The following is a 15,461-nucleotide window of genomic DNA, read 5'->3' as shown; positions in this document are numbered from 1 at the left end:
CTACCCTTTTGCAGCTCTGTGAGAGCTTTTGTCTGATGAACCTATAGGATGGCCATGGCATGCAGGGCCGAGGCGGCCTGTCTAGTGGCACTGTAAGCCTTAGCATCGGCACGGACAATTCCGCCAGGTGGCAGCACTTTGTGGACATAAATGCACCGCAACTGCATGTTCCACCTGTGGAATGTCCATGTAACCCTTGACAGGTAGTGAGAGTGGAGGAGGCAACAGAGCGGCTTCGGGCAGTAAAAGGTGCCTTCCACGACTTCTGAACCTCCATGTGCACTTCTAGAAAAAAGGCACTGGGGCGGAACGTGTCTGTGAACCGCACACCACACCCAGGAACCAATCATTCAACCACGAGCGCTCGTGGCAAGGTGGAGGGTTCCACTCGAGCCCGATGCCTGTGGCGGCCCGGGCAAGTATGGCCGTCAACTCTGAATCCAATTTAGTGTGAGCGACCACCCCAGAGCTCAGCTTCATCATCCTCTCCAGAGGTCAATAGCCCACTCTCCGATGCAGCGATTGAAATCTGGTCCTCATCCGGAGTGCCAAATGAGAGACAAGGTGCCCCATGAGAGGGACACACGCCATCTCTCGGCAGCTTGACGGCAAATGGCATGCTAGGGATTGGGAGGTCCGTGGGGTCTGGCCCGGCGGAAGAGCTCCCACTGTAGCCCTCAGGTCTCCCAAAGTGTTAACCAGACCCACGGCTCTGCTATGAGAAGCAGTGGCGGGCTGGTTAACTGCAGAGGGGACTAAGTGCCTCCATGAAGAAGGAGAGTTGCAACCGCAATGCCAACATGGACATGCTTCCACAGTGAAATCATGCACCATTCACAAACATTCGCATTTGCATGCTCTTGGCCCAGGGATGTGAGACAGCAATCATGGTTGTCAGTTGAAGTTCAACTCATCAGCTCATTAACCCATGTGATAATGAGCTGATGAGTTGAATCAGGTGTGTTTGATTAGGGAGACAAAGAAAACGTGCAGTGTTGGTGGTCCTCCAGGACAGGTTTGAGAACCACTGCTCTACAGGGTACCCGGAAGCGTACCGCATCCACTAAGCAGGGTTCCTTTGCACAATACTGGAATGACACATGTGAACGGTCATTTAGTGACTTAAAGGAACGACTCATCCAAGCTCCTGTGTTAGGGTATGCTGATTTCACTCTTCCTTTTATCCTAGAGACAGATGCAAGTCATTTAGGTTTGGGTGCGGTGTTGTCACAAGACCAAGGGGGGCTACGGAGACCCATCGCTTTTGCTAGTTGTGGGCTTTGGCCAAGTGAGAGGAACATGACTAACTATAGTGCAATGAAGCTGGAGCTCCTGGCCCTTAAATGGGCAATGACAGAAAAGTTTAGAGAATATCTCCTCGGTAGTAAGGTGACTGTCTACACTGATAATAATCCTTTGCATTGAGTCTGCAAAATTGGGGGCAGTTGAACAGCGCTGGGTTTCCCAGCTTGCTTTATTTAACTATGAGATCAAATATAGACCCGGCACTGCAAATCGCAATGCAGATGCGCTTTCCAGGCTGCCGCTGCCCTCTGCTGATCAATCTGAAATTGCATTACCAGGTATCACTGTCCCCAAGTCAATTCTAATGCAGGAGAAACCACCTGGATTGAGCCCCCAGGTGGTGGAATCATCAACAGTGGATGCTGTTCCTGCCCAGAGTAAGGCTGATCTGAGAGCATTGCAGGCTGCAGATCCATGTATCAAGATCTTTTTACAATTTTGGGTGCAGGGGCAGCGCCCAATAGTTGCTGAGTTGAAGAATATGCCAAGGAATGTCCAACAGTTGGTAAAACAGTGGCCCAGGGTGCGAGAAGTAGACGGGGTTCTGTATAGAACAGTTCAGGTGCCTCCTTTAAGAGAGTTGGTGTGGCAATTGTTACTGCTTAAGGGGCTCCAAGTAGAGGTGCTTACTAGCCTCCAAGATAATCATGGTCATCAAGGGATAGAGCGCACCACTGATCTTATACGTCAAAGGTGTTATTGGCCTAATATGTGGCAAGATGTAAAGAAATGGTGCACTGAGTGTGAACGTTGCACTGTTGCCAAGGCCTCACAACCCAAGGTGAGAACATATTTGGGAAGCTTGTTAGCTAGTAGACCTCTAGAAATCATTGCAATTGATTTTACAGTCTTGGACAGAGCTAGCAGGGCAGGAAAATGTCCTTGTTGTAACAGACGTTTTTTCCAAATTTACTCAAGCTTACCCCACACCTGATCAAAGGGCGAGTACTGTACCTAAGATCTTGACTGAGAAATGGTCTTATGTGTATGGGGTGCCAAAGAGGATTCACTCCGACCAAGGGTGTAGTTTTGAGGGGGAATTGTTGAGGTGCTTGTGTGATCTGTATGGTGTTACTAAAAGTAGAACGACCCCATACCATCCTGAGGGTAATGGCCAATGCGAAAGATTTAATCGGACATTGCATGATTTGCTTCGTACCTTGCCATCTGAACAGAAACGAAAGTGGCCGCAATTGCTGTCCCAGCTCCTCTTTGCATATAATACAACTGTGCATCAATCGACTCAGCACTCTCCTTATGAGCTGATGTTTGGGCAGAAGCCTAAATTGCCTGTAGACCATCTGCTTGGCCATAGTGAAGAACCTGAAGAAGAGCGTACCCCCTCAGATTGGGTTGCTCAGCATCAAGAGTATTTGTCTTCTGTTTACACTAGTGCCCGTAGGCACTTGGAGACTGCAGCTGAGCGCCGTAGGGCTGCCTTCCCTGAGTCCATATCCATACTGCCTCCTGGCACATTAGTATGCTGTAGAAATCACTTTCATGGCCGCCACAAGATCCAGGATGTTTGGAGTTCTATCGTGTTTGAAATCGTAACTTGCACTGATGAAGTGGGGACTTTGTATAAAATAAGACCACAGGGAAAAGATGGCCCTATTAAGGTCATGCATCGGTCAGAGCTCAAGTTGGTTCCCCATGGCACAGATAGGCCTTTTCAACCCACTAGGAGTGTTTCATCTTGCTCTTTTAGTCTCGGTAATGAAGCGAGTCCTGAGGAACCACAAGTGGAAAGTCAGCCACAAGTAGCTGTGGTCCACACTAGAGTGGGTGCCCAAGTTGATTCTAGCCCTCAGTTATTAGACCATTGTGTTAGTTTGGCAAGATATAAGACAATAAGAGAACCCACGGGAGTGCAGTTTCATGCAATCACACAAGAGCAGGAGTCGGATCTAGTAATTGATTTAGATATTCTTGTAGAGTGCCCTGTAGACCAGTTAGTCGGTCAGCCAGAAGAGACTAGTCCCTCCCTTAGACGTTCCACTCATAGGACAGCAGGCCAACACCCAAATCCTTTTCATCTCCCCCAGTCTGTGGCACAGAATGGGTTCACTGGTATAGAAGAGGTTAGCTCCCTCACTACCCCCTTTAGGCCTTGGTAGTAGTGATTTCCCTTGTTCACCGGGACGGTGACCTTTAAGACAGGGGTGTATGTAGCCAAGTCAATAGGGGCGCTGCAAAGGGTATCTGTAGAGGGTGTAATTTCCCTTTAAATATTCCAAGTCAATAGGGGGCGCTGCTGAGGGTGTCTGCAGAGGGTGTAATTTCCCTTTAAATATGCCACTTCCTATGAGTGGAATAGTTGCAGTGCCTGAATTGTTTGGCATGGTCGCTGGAAGAACAAGCTCTGGTAGGTTTATTTTAATAGGTGTTATGGTTATGAGAAGAGTGTTTTAATGCTCATTTATGATGTTTTGTGATCATCTTGATGTGTTTTTTGATTCGATGATGTTGATTCAAATGGGCCAGGTGTGTGTAATCAAGTTGTTGTCTCTTTATGTAGTTGGTTTGTTTTAGATGTGTGGTCTAAATGCCCTAATGCTGGTAAGGTTTGACTGGAATGATGGCGGCGACGACGGTGTATCGCATCTTGGCAGGTGCTGCGACTCCCTCGATTTTTCAACTAGCCGGCCGTTTTCTTTGTTTTAAAGCATACTTGTCAGAGGCCGTATTAAATTTTCTAAGCAGAGCTAAAAAAAAAATTAAATGAGAAACTGGAATATACGTGTTGTAGTATGTTTTTTATACTACTACTCTTTTCCACTATTGCACTACCGGTGCGTGTGGTGTCCAGAACTGTTCACGCTGATCAGCCGTGCTTCAAGAAGAACTCAAGCAACGATTTTGTGGATCAGGGAAAAAACTGTCTTCATCTTGGTCCTCTCCCGGTATCTATCCATGCGGGAAGTTTTCATCAAAACTTACTCGGCTATCATGCGATTTATTCATCTGTTTTGAGCCATGGACGCGCTGTGATATGCAAACAGATCGTTAGACAACGGAGATCCGTTGTGTCTACTCGAAAGACTCATGGTTTCTTGCTTATCTTACTACTGCTTTCCGGGGATGTTCAATTAAATCCGGGACCAGTTTATCAACAAATACAGCAGGACTCTGGAGCTGAGCCTCACCTGGCAACAACAACCATGGCGGCGGCGTCTCAAAACGAAGGGAGTACCTGGGGATTTCCTGTAGATCTACCTGGCCTTCCAATCAGTGAAGTGAGTTTAATTAACAACGCACTCAATGCTCCAAGGTATGACATCTCTACACTGCTTCCCAGTCATTTTACAAGATTAAAAGAAACGTCAGTGTATACCGCAAACGCTTCCTTGTGCCGAAATCCTGCAGTAAGAAGGCAGTCATTGTGTAAGATCTTTCAGACTGCTAATCATGCAAAGGTCCTATGGGATTCCTAAAGTTAAACCGAGAGGACTTTTTGGCGGTCATCTGAATATAAGAAGCATTGTTGCAAAGAGCGAACAGTTGACACATTTATTATCCAACTCAAATCTGGACTTCCTTGGTATCTCTGAAACATGGTTGCAACAATCATCATCTTCTAGTGTGTTTATTATGCCTGGATATCAATGTTTTAGACGGGATAGATCTTCTGGAAGGGGAGGGGGAGTGTTAATATATGTTAAAGACAGTATTAAGTGTGAACGTCTCATGTTTAACACTGTTAATGATTTAGAATTTGTGGGGCTGAAAATGATTTTATCTCCTCAAATGTCATTCACTGTTTTATGTGTATATAGACCCCCTTCAGCTAACAATACATTCTATGATCAACTTACAGGAATTTTAAAAGAATGTAATCATAACAAAGAAATAATTCTTATGGGTGATTTTAATTTGAATTGGGAAGATAAATTAAAAAGAAAAAATTTGAAAATTTTTGCAGATAAATTTCATCTGAATCAGGTAATTAAAGGGCCAACAAGAATTGCTAAATCTTCAAAAACACAGTTAGATTTAATATTTTCCAATAGACCTGAAAGGATAATCAAGAGTTATAATTTGATCACTGGGTTATCTGATCACAATTTAACTTTAGTCTCACGGAAACTAACGAAAAATAGTGAAAAATAGTAGAATACTTCTACTAATGTTTTTCATTGTATACCTACAGGAAAATTAGTAGCTTTTGATGAGGAAATAGCTGATTTAAAGTGGAATGATATCTTATCTTCTAAGGATATAGATTATGGTTGTAATACATTTTATAATAGAATTAATTCTGTAAGAGATAAATTTACTGTTAGTGTTCAGAAAAAAAACAAGCATAAGAATGTTTTACCATGGTTCAATGAGAATTTATGGAAGCTGATGAAAAATAGAGATTCCGCATTAAAGAAAGCTAGAAGAGACACTGATAGGCTTTGTTACAAAAGTTTGCGAAATAAAGTTATTCGAGAGTTGAGAGTTGCTAAATCCAATTATTATCTTCATCAAATGAATGAGGCTAAAGGTAATAGTAAGTTAATCTGGAAAAACATAAATACTCTTTTACGGAAGGAACCAAATTGTATAGGAGATGTTAAGCTTAAAGTTAGAGGAAATCTAATTGAAGATGATTGTGCCATTGCCATTTTATTAACTCTGTTAAAGAATTAGGGGATACATTTGCAAGAAGGGAAATAAATATTATTCCGAATGAGGATGTATGTAAAGGTTTTAATCTAATTAAGACAAATGAAATGCAAGTTAATAAAGTTATTAGCTCATTGAAAAATTCAAAATTTAAAGATGCACATTATTTTGATACTATTTTTGTTAAAACTCACAAAGATATTTTAACCCCTGTCATCACTCATTTAATTAATTTGTCATTTGAAGGTAGTGTTTTTCCTATTGCGTGGAAAAAAGCGATTGTTACTCCTATTTTTAAATCTGGAGATCATTATGAGGTTAGTGACTACAGACCCATAAGCATACTGCCAGTACTCTCAAAGGTCGCAGAGAAAATTATTTTTGAACAGCTGACATCCCATCTTAACACCATTGAGTCTGGCTTACATTGTATGCAGTTTGGCTTTAGAGCAAATCACTCTACCGAAACAGCGACTTTACATTTATTAGAGCAAATAAAATCTAAAGTTGACAAAGGAGGATTTGTTGGGGCTATATTTTTAGATCTACGTAAAGCCTTTGATACGGTTAATCATGCAGTGCTCCTTTCCAAATTGTCTACATTTCAACTTTCATCTGAAACTTTAGCATGGGTATCCTCATACTTACTAAATAGAGAACAATGTGTAAAAATCAAAGGGGTTAAGTCTAGCAACTTGCATTATACAATGGGCGTACCCCAAGGATCAGTACTAGGTCCTTTACTATTTAGTTTATATATTAATGATCTCCCGCAACAGTGTGAAGGGATTCAAGTACAAATGTATGCTGATGATACTGTGATTTTTACACATGCGAGAACATCTGAATTAGCAGCTGAGAAGTTAAAATCTGCTACTGAAAGAGTTACACAGTGGCTGGAACAATCATGTCTTAGCTTGAATATTAGCAAAACTAAAGGAATTTTTTTCACAAAAACAAAAGTTAAATCTCCTGATGTTGACATATTTATTAATGGTGAAAAGATAGAAATAGTTAATGAATTCAATTATCTTGGTTTAATATTGGACTCTAATCTTAGTTTTAAAAAACATGTAAAGAAAATGGTGAGGAATATTAAATACAATATGGCAAACTTCAGACAAATTAGACATTGTCTTTCTTTTGATGTAGCTAAGGCTCTGATGCATGCTAGCAATGTCTTATTGTTTGACATGTTGGGGTCAAGCTGGTGAAACTGTTATTAAACCCTTGAAATCGCTATATAAACAGACGTTAAAAATTTTAGATAAAAAACCTAACCATTTTCATTCTTGTAGGATCATAGAGACATATAATTTTTTAAACTTTGACAATTTTAGACTTTATTCAAGCATGTGTATGGTTCATAAAATTTTAAACGGTCTGGCTCCTTCTGTATTACGTGACTTTATTCATCTTCGCTGTGAAACTTTTGTGAGATCAACCAGACTATCGCATATGAGTAATTGTCTAGTTCCCTTTCGTCGTTCTGCATTTGGGCTATCATCTTTCACAGTTCAGTCTTTTTAAATTTAAGTTAAAATCTTTTTTTAAATCAAACCAACTATGTAACCACTAAGACTGTTGTAGTTAAATTGACTGACCGATTTATTTATTTACAGCCCTTTATGGCCCTGACAGTATGTGTGTATGTATTTATTGTATATGAACATATAGGTATTTTCTGTGTTTTGTAAGTGTTGACCTGCCCGGGGACTACGGACGAAAATTAGCCTTTGGCTAAATCCGGTGCAATGCATGAAATGTGAATTTTATGTTCAAAATTGTGCATGGTCCCTTTATAAATAAATAAATGAATGAATGAACTAGATGAGTGGTGGACACTGAGTTATCATTGCAGCACATTGCACGTGAGTGTTTGCACGTTGTCAAATCGGGTTGTTTTATTGTAGGAAATGATCAGTGAAATACCCTTTTGTATGTATTAAAACAAATGACTCTTTTGTAGAGAAGTTGCTTTACAGGCCCTCACGTTGGCTATGTTGAGCAGGATGAGCGATGGATACTAAAGACTGTTGTACTTCCTGTGGCTTTTGAAATCAGCCAAAAGGTAACTAAGGTATTTATTTTTATTGATGTAATGCTGGAATAGCTAGCATATTTTAACGTTGCTGATTTGTATTAAATATATGGACAGTGGTTTTTAGTTGGAACTAATGTTATGATGTGGTGCTAGTTTTCAATGTTATGTTTAGATATAATAATAATAATTACAGTTGTTTTAATGAGTGTGTATTTATGCTTTATTTACTATTGTCTTTTCTTTGTAGAGTTTGATTTGTCTTGTGCAACTGATCACTGTTTTCCCTGACTTTATTTAGTTTTTTTTTTTCCAAATAGTTTACGGTTTTGTGATTTATCATTATTTCTTTGTTTGTTTGTTGGCCCAGACATTAATCGGTTGTATATATATATTTTTTTTTGTGAATTAAAGCTAGGTCATTATCTACAAGTTTCAATATTGTAACTAAGGGGGGAAGATATTCACTTTGATTTATATAAGTGTGGTGTGGAAAGAGTGTTGGTGTGTATTTGTGCATTAAGTGTGCTATGTAGGAAATTTTATTTCTTTTGGGGTTATTGTATTTATTTATTGGTTGTGTGCATTTTCTTTTTAAAGTGTTGTTTTCCTCCATAGTTACTCATATTGCCATCCTGTACTAAGTAAGTTTGGCCAGCTTTTGAGTGGAATCAAATGAGACCAGAATTCATGTATTTAATAAAAACTATGCTTTGATTTGATTTGATAGTCATTTTTGCCTTAAGTTTATTCATTTAATTGGATAGCCGAGCGGGAAACCCTATAGTGATTTGGGATCTCCTACCCAACCAAAATTGGAGTGGCGTAGTCAAGATCAGTTACAAGCACCCCTATTGCCCCATCACATAAGTAACATCCACTTTTGTTCTGACCAACTAAGGGGAAAAAGCTTTGCAGTAAATTGCGCCGATTAAATCTAACGATCGCTTATCATATCACGTCAAACGTGCAAATTATACTTTGTTCTCAAATTGTTAATGTTAACAACATCAGCACTGCGTGACTACATTTAATGCCCTTCCGATATTTATCCTTGTTTTCGCATGGGCCGGTTGCAGTCTCTTTTTTTCTCCTAAGTCTTTCGCGTTTTACAAGGTGTGAATCTCCAGTTGTCACTGATTGTCGTTCGAACCTTTCTGGATCCGTTATCAAATTGATGTTTAATTATATCAAGTGCTGCGAGAGAAAATGCTATAAATCTCCAACTCCATCCTCACACTCATAGCCTACTAGCCGAGACTCCTTCTTTATGTGTACAGATGTGACGTAATGACGCAAAGACATGCTCGAATTTCCCGCGGAAATCCACCAGTACCACTGGAATTAAAAACATTATTACAAGCTTACCGCTTTGAATCGAGCTAAGGCAAGCAGAGAGTTTTGAACACTGGCTGGTTATGTACTTGCTCAAAAAATTATTTTGGATAATTTTTAACCAAAAAAAGCTACGGACTGCAGCTTTGTTAAATATGCACTTTAAATAAATGGATCTCTCTCTCTCTCGTAGACACATTAAGAGAGAGAAAAGCTGCATATACAACAAAAAGACTGATAAAAGTAAAACGTAGTGCTAGGTTTAAAGTATATATATTTTTTTTCTTTTCCATATTTTAACAGGCTGGCAATTCAAAGAAACCATGCAGCTACACTACAGTGTAATAGATAGCTGTTAATGTGACTAACCTTTGTGAATGCGATGTCTAATAAAATGTGATGTTGTCATTCTGGTGTCTTTAATGTTTTCTACACATTCTGACATGGTAATAAATCAAATGTGAGAAAATATGGCACGATGGCTCCCGTCATATTTCATGGGACATGAGTTTATGCGGGCATATGTAATCGAATTCTATGATAAGTGTCCGATCTACCACATCACGTATAAAATATATAGGCCTATGTGAAACCTATATTTTAAAACCATTCAAATAAAACACAAATCTCCTCCAAAGAGGAGAGTAGAACATGAGATCTAAATAGCAGGAAGATCAGGGCAAAAGGGGGAACAGGTGTGAGATGATGAGCGAGGGCACGAACTCTGATTGAGATAGCGGACAGCTGTGCGAGAGTGCACGTGAAGGAGAAGGACAACAAGCAGAGGAATCAAACTTGACTCCTGACAGTTGCTAGCATGTTTTAGATTTAAAAGAAACTATTTTGGATTTTGTTTGATTTACCTGAAAAATCCAAGTAGACCCAGCCTGTATTGAATCAGGACCACAACTACATCTTGATAGGCAGCCAAAACATGTCCATCAATTATGGAAGCAGAGGCCATCGACAAACCTCCACCATGGATCATAACCATAACCTTTTGCAACATTAAAAAACAATATTAAAATGCATAAACATATATGCATGACAAAGCAACACGCTCAACCAAATCATTCACACTTACAGGCAACTTGTCATTAGCTCCAGGTTTAGAAGGTGTGTAGACGTTGAGGTAAAGACAGTCCTCTGCTGAATCAGGAACCTCTATATTCAGAGATATATTGGATATAAATTCTTCAAGTATCTGCTTATCCTGCAGACACCTGGGACAGACACAGAGTAACACAAGTCTCACCATTTGATCTCCAGTGTAAAATCTAGGACCTGAAGCAAATGCATTGATCTACAGGTGGATTAGCTTTGATTTATTCTCACATGAGCGGCTGTTTTGTAGCATCTCTCACTCCGACCCATTTCTCTGCAGGTTGCGGTGGAGCGAGTCTCAATGAACCCACGGGTGGCTTGGCAAACGGAATGCCCAGGTAAGAATGGACAACTGTGTCCTTTCCCTTTGCTTTCATGTGTGATCCTTTCAGGGACCCATATTTTGTTTGCAGGACAGGTCCTGTGTAATTAATTAAAAAAAGAGAGATTTTTTTTAAATTACTTTAAAGAAATGAATTGGCTTAATTGCCTAAATAATCCCTCTTCACTTTGGAATATTATCCCTAATTATATTTTCTCTAAAGTTGGTTCACTGAATTTCCTCATACTTTGTAATAATGTTACAAAGATTCCAGTCAAACCTTCTAATTTCTATAAACAGGTGTTCTTCGCATGGTCCCTAATATACAAACACAACTTTTCTCCGCACAGATATTACTTATGGAAAAATAAGGATATTCTCTACAAGAATAAATCACTTTTCTTTGACAACTGGTTGAAAAATGACCTTTTTTTAGTTGAACAGCTTTTTAATTCACAGGGCAGACTTTATAACCATTTAGATTTTTTTTTTTTTACAGAAATATAAAATTCCTATAACTGCTAATGAATATGCTATTGTTTTCAATGCTATTCCCTCTGGAGTGTCTTTTCTGTTGCAGGGTTCTACATTTCCATGGCCATGTATTTACTCTTTGAACCTAACTGACACAAAGATATGCTTTTCTAGAGCAACAAAAAAATATATAATTATAAAATCAGAGCTCCATACTATGGAATTACTTTTGTGCCAATAATAATGAACGTACCTTTTCAAGAAACTAATGAAAATATAAAATGAAACTAAATAAAATATCTTTGAAACTGAAAAAGAATAAATCACAGGCAAATTTTTTGACTTCGTTTTTAATACACTGCATGTTACTAACTGTTTTATCATCTTTCTTTCGCTGATCTGAACTTACAAATGCACTTCCAGAGTTTTCATTTATGCTTCTGAAGTTTTCGTTCGCCATTCTGGCACATAGCTCTCGTGGGGGCGGGGCTAGCAGCAGTGTGTTCTCATTGGCTACTGAGTTTTTGATTGACAGCTTCTTGACCTGGAAGTGAAGACATCAGTGTTGTGTTTACATGTGTGGATGTGAACGTCTGTAAGCGCAATTGTCTATTTCATTTTAGTGATATTAAGTTATGTTTGTTTTTGAATTTTATCTGTATTTACCTGCTGCTACTACTTTGTCGACAGAACCTTTTAGGAGCGCAAGAGATCTATTCAGTCTATTCAGGTGTAATAGTACATTAAAGTACTGTATATAATACTGAAAATATTGTATAATGTCCAATGTTTTCGGAGAATAATTGTTTATTCCTGACGATGCTTCTGCATGTTAGGTTGTGCGGTTAAAATTTAAAGAGAATACTAGTATATACTGTACATATGTGATATATTCAGCCGTCAAGAAAGTTTCACTTCAACCAGGTAATCAAGGTTGGCAACCATGGCCATCACACTACTCATTGTTAGCATATGCATTTACACCATCAAAATTAATGATCACTTAAATAAAAGGGATTTAAACAATATAAAAATTACAATTGTGGCTTGCTGTCAGATATTACAGACCTCAAAGGGCATTTCATTACATATTTCACACAAAGAATGTTCTTGTTGCCATTTTTTTTATCATGCTGATAATTGTATTTAGTTATTTTATTTAGTTAATATTATCTTCTAACATTTAAAATTGTAAATATATTTTAACAATCATCAACAGTTTAAATTGTGACTTATAAACAAAAGTAATTTGATACTCTTCCAGAGAGAGATAATGACAATTCCTTATGTAATACCATATTGGGATAATATTGTAGAGAATTTCCCATGGGAGAAAGTATGGTCTTTGTCTGCCCCCTGCTGGTGAGGTCGACTAACAGCTATGGAGATTATCAATCGGCAATCTACTGATATTCCTGCCATTCTCAGATGTCAAATGTTGAATTTTCTGTCGAATTTGAACCACTGAATTTGTAAAGCGAAATAAAATAGACCGAAAATTGCAAGCATTGCAAAATTGCAAGCAAATTAAAAGCATGGTTAATGCAATGCATATTTTTTCAATTAGTGCAATTCAACAAGCTTTTTTGTTTCAAAAACATTTGTCATTATTTTACTTCCATAAACGTTGAAGTGAATTGCTGTTTTTGTCATTCTTCTGAGGAAGATGTTATTCACTTGTTTTGGCAATTTACCCAAACAGAGACATTTTGGTCAGATTTGTTAAATGTTTATCCAGTCTATTTTGTAAAGACTTTTCTTTCTGTTTTAAAGGTGTTTTCTTTGGATTGTTTGACTACTCAGAAGAGAACACCTAACACCTAAAAGCTCACACCAAACTATTACATAATTGTAATGTTCTTATTAATAGCTGCTAAACTCCTTACCTCTTTTTTGTTAAATAGTCAATTACAAGGGATTCTGATGATAACAAATCTGCCAATTTGCCGATGACACCACACTTTAAAAAAAAAAAAAAAAAAAAAAAAACCTTAACCTTGATCACATCAAAGTTTTCTCTAAAGCTTCTGGACTATCTTTGAATTTTGATAAATGTGAACAGCTTCCTTTAAAGCAACACCAAAGAACTTTTCCACTTCGGTCCCCCTACAGGTTGGAAGCGGAATTGTCCATTACTGCTGTCGTAAATAATTTAGCCTATTGTTGCACGCACACTCGCTGTTTATCGAGCACCGGCTTTGGAATGAATGATGTCCACAGACAAGGTAGAGTATGTTGCATGATTTTATTAAAGTATGATGTATTGCGACATCAGAAACAAAGAAAAACTAAATAATGACTATTGTAACGCTGGCCGTAAATCAAGTCAAATTTGTAGTTTCTTATGTCTCATTCGAACTACAGAAACACTACCCGATCTGGCAAACTTGCATATTGCGGTTATAGCAAATATAGGGCCACCGTGGTCTAAAGTACCGTGACGATTAGGCAAGTCTGGTGATGTAGGACTGCGCGCTACTTTACAGTTCCTGATGGATTTCATTCTCTGAATTTAAGCTAAAGCCTGAACCTCGTCGTCGGTCTATCGGTCGTATTTTTTAAACTCCATTGATGATTTGAATAGCAAACAACTCTTGCACACAACGCAACAGATTTTTAAAAATGGTGGGTGAAATAAAATGCTGCGTGGAGTCAAAAAAGCGGCATGAACTCAACCAATCAGCATGTTCAGCGCCCAAGTCCCACCCCTGAAAGTTCCTAAACTTTGAAAAAGTACTACCTCGCAAGCAGGGACTTTCGGAGGGGGAAATATTTAAATGCAGGCATTTAATTTACAAACACAATTTTAATCTCCACAGTTATTTCGTTTGGAATAACCAAGATTAGTTTTTCCAGATTGATTTAATAATGATATTATTTTGTTTTTTCAACTTGTAAACACAAATGGTCATTTGTTTTCTTATTCTGAATTCCTAACTAAATATTGTATTCTTGTCACCCCACACAATACCCCATTACCGTTTAGTAAACATGCGTTCTAGCGGCGTGGTCTGTGCGCATGCATGTCCGATTACTTTGACGTTAAACGCGTGAAAGCACGATTGCTTCAACGCTTGTGTAAATGCCGTTATCTTACCTTGACAAGAAAGGAGTTAGCGTACTGTTGCGCAAGTAAACGCACTCATTATGACACATTAACCTGACTTACCATCCTCTGCTTTCACAGTGTTTTGAAGAGTCAGTGCGATCAGTATGCAGAGTGAAAGCACGACAGACTCCCTCATCGCCATGCCGTGTACAGTCCAGTCCTGTTGCAGAATGAGCGTTCACAAGCACCGTTACACAACTGCGTGATCTGGCCACACTTTGAACTTTGCAATTGGAACTGTGGTTGCCAGATTTTATTTAAAAACCACGATTTTAAACTGAAGCGATAAACTTAAAATTAAATGTAATATTTTGATCTTCAGCTCTTTGAGGATCACTATTTTCAGGAGTATTTGGGTTTCATGGACGTGAATTTATGTTATTTATAAATGTGAAACAGTTTGTCTGTTTTTAGAAAAATCAAAATACACAAATTTGTGTTGCTAATTATATGTAGTCTATTATTTTATATGTAGTCTATTATTTTGTATTGTAGTTAATAATACGGTAGGCTATTGCATTGTAACTAACAAGAAACAAAATCATATATATATTCCAGTTGTCAACCAGGGGACCCAGGGCCCACTAGGCAAACTCCAATGTGGCCTCAAGATGATTTAAAACAACTTTAATCTTAACAGACATAAGAGAATTGGACATTGTGCAACTATATGCATTTGTCTCCAGATATGTGACATGTAGAAAGATCAGAGCAAAGGCTGTAGAGCAGAAGATGTCAGAGCTGCCACATGACAGAATAATACCAGATCAACCTCCCTTTGGGGGTAGACTACTTTGGACCATTTGAAGTCAGGCAAGACTGAAATGGACTGTTCACTAACTCACTTTGCTCACATACACTCTGCTTATTACACACGCAGGGATGTGCAGCATCTGCAGCACACTAACTAGCCAAAAAATAAAAGGATTACAATGTAAAAGATTATTATTGTGTACATGGGTGATTCTCCAACTAGGAGCAATTTTGGCACTGTGAGCTTATGGAAAATTCACTCTCTTAAAACACACTTAAAACAATCTTCCTAGCTTCATTCATGTGTCTTCTAACACAATATAACAGTGGGCAGTTATTATTTTTAACAGTTTTTCTGAAGAGCGCTTTCAAAGATGTCATTTCCACCACTTTTCAATTTATGTATT

At 38.6% G+C, this 15,461-nt stretch overlaps 1 protein-coding gene across 1 annotated transcript in view; it reads right to left on the bottom strand.

Moving 5' to 3' along the window:
- LOC311070313 (fatty acyl-CoA hydrolase precursor, medium chain-like) overlaps positions 1–14,530 on the bottom strand; it is a 68,642-nt gene extending 54,112 nt beyond the window's left edge. Inside the window, exons 1-4 of the mRNA XM_084094092.1 lie at positions 14,362–14,530; positions 10,628–10,817; positions 10,377–10,515; positions 10,156–10,289 (exon numbers count right to left, since the gene is read on the bottom strand). Of these exons, the coding sequence (XP_083950218.1) occupies positions 10,156–10,289; positions 10,377–10,515; positions 10,628–10,817; positions 14,362–14,443 (545 nt within the window). The 5' untranslated portion in view covers positions 14,444–14,530. The remainder of the gene's footprint in view (positions 1–10,155; positions 10,290–10,376; positions 10,516–10,627; positions 10,818–14,361) is intronic.
- Between the last annotated feature and the right edge of the window lie 931 nt (positions 14,531–15,461).

The sequence above is a fragment of the Abramis brama genome (assembly GCF_963993115.1).
Source record: "Abramis brama genome assembly, chromosome: 20".
NCBI lineage: Eukaryota > Metazoa > Chordata > Actinopteri > Cypriniformes > Leuciscidae > Abramis > Abramis brama.
The sequence above is the reverse complement of the archived record's forward strand: the minus strand, read 5'-3'. Positions and strand labels throughout refer to the sequence as shown.